We start from the raw sequence: 8,432 nt of genomic DNA on the forward strand, positions 1-8,432 counted from the left end.
TATATATATATATATATATATATATGTATATACATATACGTATATATATATATGTATATGTATGTATATATATATATACATATTACTTCTCTGAATTTGTGGCAGTGCTTATTAAAACAGATTTTAGATGGATTATTAATCTACAATAGATTTGATTGTAGAGAAATGCTGGTCAGGGATAGAAATGCTAGATTAACTAATTGGGTTGTACAGGCTGATTACAACCAACTCACTTACTTTTGCATGGGTCTATCAAATGTCCTACTCTTTGCAGATCAATTAGAACAGTTTCTCTTGGCATTGTTGTTTTTTATGTCTGAAGGATCCCCACTATAAATTCACAAACAGGTAAAAATCTCTTAGAAAAGTTAATAATGGCCAATGAACACAAAAAAAAAAAAGAAATTCTCAAGCTTTCAGAAAGAATGAGATGAATAAAGCCTGTGATGCAAACAAAATCATTTTCATTCAACCAATTCTTGATAAATCAATCAATTCCAAATCCTGAGCCTTCTTGTCGGTTCATGCATTCGACCCCGAGTAACACAGTAAATACAGCTCAGTTCTTAATAGGCAAACATGTGACCTTCTAATGAAATGAAAACTTAGAATTTATGTAGGATTATTTTAGACCTTTCTACACTTTAAACATGATACTATCATATTTTGAGGGGAAACGTGAAGGTTATTTTAGAGTTTCCCAGAGACCAGTAACGTGAGCGTGAAACTCCCATGACAATGTTTAAAATGTCTACCATGATGCTGTGTTGCCTGGAGGAATGTATCAAATGTTGCAAAGTCAACCTTTCTCCTGTATGTGCACTGCAATAGATTTACATTTATGTTCCGGTGTCTGCCAGGTTAGCCTACCGTTGTTTTAAGCCTTTTTAAAGAATTATATTTAGTGGGGGGTTTCTTGGTCCGTCTGCATAAATAATTTTCAGTGTCTGATTTGATCACTTCCTTAAAAGATAAATTTGGTTTAAGATAACACCAGATAACTGTTGGGAGAAATACATTGTCTATCATCTTTTAAGATTCAGTTGTTTTTGACATCTGGAAAAAAGAGCACCAATACAGAATGCACAAATAAAACAGCATGGACAAAAACTGCTGGCTTAAATGAAAATACTGAATACATTTAATTTATTGCATCATTAAAATATATTACAATATTCTACTCAATGTGTGGTTATTTAGGGTACTCCTTGTTGGAAATGAACACAAATGTGCAGATGAATGAGTTTTATAGCAGTTTGTGGCTTTTAAACATCCTTACCAAGAATACTAAAAAAATTAAAAGGCATCTGTATAAATGATGTTGACTGAAGCGTAAAATCTTACATCGTGTTAACAGACATTTTCTCATGATTCTATTCCATCTGTTAGGCTCTCAGATGTCCAAAATAGGAAGGAAAACATAGATAGAAAGGGCATGTCTTTAGAAATTTACTGCATGTTGCACCAGAGCACCAGAAGGTAATTCCAAAACAAACAGAAAGAAATCGAACATAAAACACAAGTTGAGCCCTTAATAATAAACTCCCAAAACCTCATGAATTACAAACATATCAACAAAAATCATAGCCTTCTGAATCCTAAAGTCATGTTAGCTAGAGCTGATGAATGAAAAGTCAAATAACTGTTGTGTCCCCAACAGACATTGAATGAGAATAGCAAAAATACTCTAAGCAAATATTTCTCAGTATTCTGGTGTTAATTTTGGTAATCGAATAGGAATAAAACAGAAAAGGTTTATTTTTGCATATTTATCAGAGATCTCTTTACATGACATCAATCATAAATCACCAAACCCACAATGATAAAAGTGATGAAAAGGAAGTGAATTTCAAAAGGAACAAGTCTAGGGACAGCAAGCTCAAAATACTGACCCATCATGATTCATGGAGCCATGGGACTTGAAACTGTTAAATATCCCTTATGTGTAAAACTAACTGCAGACTCTACAGATCTGTTTTAGATTTTACTCTTCAATGGTCAGGTTTTGCTTTCATTTGGATTTCTTTGAGCGCACTTGGCTTTCCTTTGTAGTCACTCAATATTTTTTCATTGTCACTCATCTTGACACTATTTCTAATATGTTCCTCCTTGGTGTCAGTGTATATTTGTCCATAAGTCATTTAACATAATGCATCTTTTTGTGATGGTTTAATGTTGAAATCCTCCTCCAAACAAGGCCCATGACCTATATGAACCTCTGGCCTGTGCCCAGCAAGCTCTTTTGTAAATCTTTTCATAATTGTTGCATGTATTTCAGGGACCCAAAGCACTCCCCTGGTGGAGAACTGCTCCTCGGGGGAACTGACCCAAACTACTACACTGGAAATTTTAACTATCTGGAAACAAGGGAGATGGGAAAATGGGAAGTCACCATAAAAGGGTACGATATTTGCTGAAAGTCATTTGCAATATGTGTGTATTTAAGAATTCCTTTCTGTGCAAAGATTCAGAAATGTCAGCAAGCGTGTTTTGTTTGTTCAGGGTTTCTTTGGGGGCGAAGATGATGTTTTGTGAAGAGGGCTGCACAGCTGTGATCGACACAGGCTCCTCCTACATCACAGGCCCAGCCTCCTCTGTCTCTATGCTGATGGAAACTATTGGTGCTCAGCTGGACGAAACTGGAGTACGTCCATGACAAAAAAAAAAAAATACCAACAAAAAGTCATAATTTGTTTAAGAAAATAATCTTCACCTGTTTTAATCCTATACAATGTGTTGTTTAACAGTATAAAGTTAACTGTGAGACAGTGAAGATGTTGCCCAGTGTGACATTTCTCCTGGGAGGCCAAGAGTATGCTTTGACGCATGAAGATTACATAATATGGGTAAGATGGAGAATGGCTGCCAATTTATTAACAGCACAAATAATTCTGTTGTTCAGTAAAAAAAAAAAAAAAAAAACAATGTTGTGAATGGTAAGGTTTGTTGAGAAAGAAACTCAGGAGCAGCATAACAAACTGGAGAATTACTGAAGAAATAAAAACTAATCTAAGCCTAAATTACAAATTAATTAGAAATGGTATGACACACTGAGAACAGAGTAATGAGCACTAGCAGAGAAACAGGCTAACAAAATGGAGTACCAAAGTGCATTGACGAAGTATGGATGAGTTCAGCAGTCAGATAAAATTAGTTGCACTAAGGCAGAGATATGTATACAGAAGTTGAAAGAACAGAAATTAGCTAAGAGATTTCATTCAGTTCTAGTTAATCCATGCGATTGATTCATAAAGACACAGCTATCCACCTAAACTGAAAATGTTTCGAATAAAAGCAGAAATTAGAGGAGCAGCCAAGAAGCTTGTGTTAACTGCATATAAGCACCGTCTGTGATTATTGTTAGAGTTGCTCTCCAAAATGTTTTAGATATCTGCAACATGACTAGTCAAAATAACCCATTAGATATCTGCAATGTTTGTGTATATCTTGAACTGGATTTACTTATACAGTATGCATAGCTGTTGCAGATATCTGTAAAATATAATTAGAGATATCTAGACTTAGAGTCTTGACCAGGCAAAATGACTTTGCAGATATATGCAAGGTGAAATGCTGGAGTCATTTATTAATCCTGAAAAGTACTGCATGCCCTGTTACGGAAACACCTATGCTCATTAAATCCTCATACCAAAGTAGAAAACAGATTAAAATCTTTCTGACTGAACAATCTTTGAATATATGGGATGTGTCATGAGAAGTTTAGGAACAAGTCAAAAGAGCGCAAACTGAGAAAAAGAGCAAAATACATATATTAATAAAAAGCGTGATTTTAATTTGAACAAAATGTTGAAATTAAAGTTTTGAAAAAAAAATGAAGGGGAGGTTTCAAAGCTTTTGATTGCAACTCATCCTGTTTTTTAATGTAAAATCACAGCTGGCCCACATCTGCATATTTTTAAGGCAAACCCACAGCAAACGTACTGTATATGCTGCTTTTTGTTTGCTTTCATTACTGTATGTGTGTCGGCCAATAAGCGTTTGAATGCATAAATGCTTATGCAGATAGGTTAACTGCCTCGTATCCATGGAGTACTTATTTGTGGCCACAACATAGATGTAAGTTATGTAAGTTATAATGAGCAGCAGTTCAGAATTCATTTGAGAGGTGGAGGTGAAATGAGGCTGTCGCTTCCCTTTGCCTTAATCTGCGTACTTATTTTTCTCCATTGTAAGGTCTGACACGATTAAGTGTTTTTATTTTATATTTTTTGCAAGAGGATAATTTTTCAGTCTTGAGAAAAGTTGGGTGTTTAGCCTTTCTCGATAATTTACTGTAAAATTGCCCTTTAGAGTCGGTAGTAATGCATTTTTACATTACATTTATCCCTCATGAACCCCAGAACGGACAAAATATTATTCCAAAAATACCTCTCTGGATGGCCCATCCTGGTCTCAATAGGTAAAGTATAGTGGTAAAGAAAAAATATTAAAATTTAAAAAACACTTTTAAGGGTTGCACATTTTGTCTCGGGCAACCGTGCGCTCAAAGGTTTCCTGCAAAACCAAATAACAAAGGAGAAGATGCAATCACTGGTCTGGGTAGTGGCTCAGACTGGTTTGATTACTTTATACTTTAGAATAGCTCATAAAAAATAAAAAAAGCTTATTTCACCAGTTTCAATAAAAGCAAAAAGAGAAGTGCTTTATGTAGTTTCATGTCCTAACTCTTAGTTTGTGATGAGTTTCATAAAGAAGAAAAATTTCTTGGGAAAAACAGAGGGAATGCAGTTCTCAGCAGCTCAGACTCATATATTTGGACATTAAGGGATAAGAAATAGACTAAGTTAAGGGGTGCCCACTAAAGGCCTAGGTACCATATGCACTGCCCACCACTGATCATACCTGAAGTTCTTGTGGCTTTGGGAAAAAATGTCTTGAAATGATTTGAGAATATAAGCAGAAGAGACACTAAATAAAAACTCCACTGATGAAAAATAACAGCTAAAATGTGGATGACTGTTTTAATACATAAAACATAGAAAAATAAATGTTTCTAAAGCTTTGCTATTTTTCCATCCAGTAACAATCTTTTTAAAAAGAATTAAAATAGATTTGTCACCCTGTTGATTTTTAACTAGTTGCACTGGTGTACCATTGAAGGATTTTAAACATAGCAAACCTATTGTTTCAGCAATCACAGATCGAAGAGGATGTCTGCATCGTCTCGTTCAGGGACTTGGATGTGCCACCACCTACAGGTCCTGTCTGGATTTTGGGAGCAAACTTCATTGCCCGGTACTACACAGAGTTTGATCGTCGCAATAATAGAATAGGGTTTGCTACAGCAGTCTGACAAGAGCTTAAAGCCTAAATATATTAACCTGTCTCCCAATTTATTTTTGCTGCTCATTTCAAATATCATCTTGCCATCTCTAATTGAACACCTTACATTTGTCCATGTTTGAAAACTTTATTTTATTCTAATTTAAATCAGAAACAAAGAAGAATGCAAGGCATTTACTAAATATTTGTTTCTTTATCTAACACAGTTTGCACTGAAGGCCATAAAAGTTTTTTTTCCACTTTTGTTTATGAGCAAATTTAATCTGTTCATCACTCTGCTTGTAATGAACGGTTTTAATATCACCTATGAAAATAAAACACTTATGTGAGCCTTTTCCCGGTTGTTTTTCGTGTGTGATTTTTGGGTTGCTGAATTGTTTCCATGTTGGTGTGATGAATTCATTTTGGGACCGTTACTTGAAAGTTCCGTCTGAAGTTAAAAACAGATGCTGGAAGAGATTTTATCTATAATTCTAATGCTGGGTCAAATATTTTCAACATCACATTATCTTTTTTTTGTGTCCAAATTCTCTGCTTATAAGATTAGAACAAAAAAAAACAAAAAAACAATCAGTTTTTCAGATTTACTCATTAAACTGTGACAACATATACAATAAACAAAGGGGCCTCTCAAATGTGTTTGTACACATAGAGCAGCTCTTCAAAGAAGTTGCAAAGTGATTTGGGTTTGCAAATCAGCAGAAAGATGTGCAAACCTTTTTTGTTTGCATGTTTGGGTTCATCAATATCAGATCATATTTAGAAGACCATACCACGCAAATTCATGGATGGAGGATATACACATGTAAAAATTTACCACCAGGAAAATACATTTTCCAAAAATGAATGCATGGGAACAGGAGACAATCTTTATACAATAAAACCAAAACTAAAACAATGACCAAACCTAAATATTGTGGCATGTTTTCAAAAGGAAAACATGGTATCAAAACAGCCTCTTGTCTTCACAGATTCCAAATAATTAATTGCATGTGCAGTTTTTTTAATAGGTTTAATAAGTGGGCATGTTGATCTACAAATATTACTTGACAAACATTAAGACATGCTAACTCGATTTGGTTCTGGACATTAAAATATGCCGATTACATGTTGTACAAGTGGATCTAAAAATAAAATGAGGTTAAAACCCATGGAGATGAAGGTCACACTAATAATTACAGAAAAGAAATAATGATAATACAAAATAATATTTATAATAAACCTTGTCACCTATCTCAAAATGCAAGCAACAAAAGTAAAAGAAGAGAAAACATTACCGTGCACAAAAATTTTCAGGTTCTTCTGATGTTCTAGTTTTTATAAACATGTCATAATATATAAGTTTAGTCTTTTTTTCCCCCGATTAGGTATAAACATTTTACAAAAATTGTCTGCTATCCCGCTGCATTAAATGGAGCCAGCTGTGGAAATGTTTTCTTCATTAATATTACCGGTATTTTAGAATATATTTATTTACTGTTATTTTTTACAGGTGCTGAGAGTTCTCAGTTTTGAAGGTTTTATCAAACATTGTAGAAAAAATATATAATTTTAATTACTTTCTGGCCCTGTTGATAAGTTTGCACATATTAATTATACTCATTCAAAGGTCCTGTTTGACTCCTCCGTCTGACTCTGCAGTTTTCATCAAAAGATCAAGCTATTTTTAAAATTCTTTGTCTAAAAAGAATGAAGCTTGTCTTAAAATAACCTAAGCAAGCTAGGTTCTGTTAGAAAGATGTAGCCTTATTGAATAGTGGCAGGAATATCTGCTTACCCAGACGACAGGGAACACGACAAAACAATAAAAATGCAAAACAACTTACATTTATCAGGTGCCCTTGTCAGATCTTTTTGTCACATTTTCTCTGAATTCGCCAGGAAGTCCACCAATGCCTCTCCACAGTGACAATAGGGTTATCATGCTTATTGCTTCCATGTCCTGGAATTGACATCCTGGGATTGTATCAGTTAAAAGTGCATCATGAGGTGAGGGTGGACACTGGCATTTAGTCAGAAATCCAGCCTTTTGAAAAACATCTCTCTCAGTATGAGCTAGGTTAAGTATTTGGAGTGAAAACCTGTCCAAATAACCACTAGCACAAAAAGACAGACAAAGACTTGTCAGAATCAGTTGTATAATCCATGTTATTTCTAGCAAAATCATCCTAAAACTGAGCATTATGTATTGGGTTATAAAACAAAGCCCACTTCCGATAACTGCAACAGTTTTTCTTACACAAGGATGTTGCTGAAAGTAAAAGAGTTTGGGTGATTTAAGAGAGATGCATACGTGTATTTTTTATTTATTTGAACCAAAGCAGCATGATCACAAAAAGAAATAAAAAGTTTCAATTAAAGGTTTTTGGGGGTTTTGCTGCAGGGACAGGGAACCTGGTTAGAGTTACTGGAAAAAAACTGATGAAGCAGCAGAGTATCGTTTTTTTTATTTTTTTTATTTTATTTTATTTTTTATCTATTGAGGGTCAATTAATGCTGAGCAGAATTTTATTTTTTTACTCAAATTTTAACCTTGTTTTATAACTTCTATTGATAAAATGTTATCTCCTTGCCCATTATACTCAAACCGTTATAGGCTCAACAGTAGTTCCCAACAAAGAGGGACAGATTAATGTCAACAAGAAGATATAAAAAAAAAATCACCATCAAATTTGTAATCATTTTGATCAGTCTAAATATGGCTATTTTTTTTCTCCTTGTATAAATAAAATGTGGTCCTGATACCAAATGGAATTAGACTTCTACTTTATCTCTGTTGTCAAAAATGGATTAAAGCTTATATAAATCATCAAATCTTTTGTAAATAATTTAAATTAGTTAAATGTTGAAATATTCAGCTCAGGTTTCACAAGTCTGAAATGCAGTCCAGGCTCCTCAACAACACTGAAATATTTGGGAGCACATTTTCAGAAAAACACTAATTATCAACTTAAGCATAGTTTATTACCAACTTTGAACATTGGACCCTTACTTCCCACTTACTTAATATCTACTACAGTAGGGTTACAACAAACTCAGTTAGGATGCTTCTTATTCATAGGAAAGCCACTCACTCAAGATTTCTATCACTTATTGGGACACAGCATGGGACATTTTTAGGTTAAAAA

At 34.1% G+C, this 8,432-nt stretch overlaps 1 protein-coding gene across 1 annotated transcript in view; it reads left to right on the forward strand.

Moving 5' to 3' along the window:
• LOC107090387 (renin-like) overlaps positions 1 to 5,589 on the forward strand; it is a 10,469-nt gene extending 4,880 nt beyond the window's left edge. Inside the window, exons 6-9 of the mRNA XM_015383724.1 lie at positions 2,279 to 2,401; positions 2,503 to 2,644; positions 2,748 to 2,846; positions 5,153 to 5,589. Of these exons, the coding sequence (XP_015239210.1) occupies positions 2,279 to 2,401; positions 2,503 to 2,644; positions 2,748 to 2,846; positions 5,153 to 5,314 (526 nt within the window). The 3' untranslated portion in view covers positions 5,315 to 5,589. The remainder of the gene's footprint in view (positions 1 to 2,278; positions 2,402 to 2,502; positions 2,645 to 2,747; positions 2,847 to 5,152) is intronic.
• The last annotated feature ends 2,843 nt before the right edge of the window (positions 5,590 to 8,432 follow it).

Source organism: Cyprinodon variegatus, unplaced genomic scaffold, assembly GCF_000732505.1.
Source record: "Cyprinodon variegatus isolate N-32 unplaced genomic scaffold, C_variegatus-1.0 Scaffold293, whole genome shotgun sequence".
NCBI classification, from domain to species: domain Eukaryota; kingdom Metazoa; phylum Chordata; class Actinopteri; order Cyprinodontiformes; family Cyprinodontidae; genus Cyprinodon; species Cyprinodon variegatus.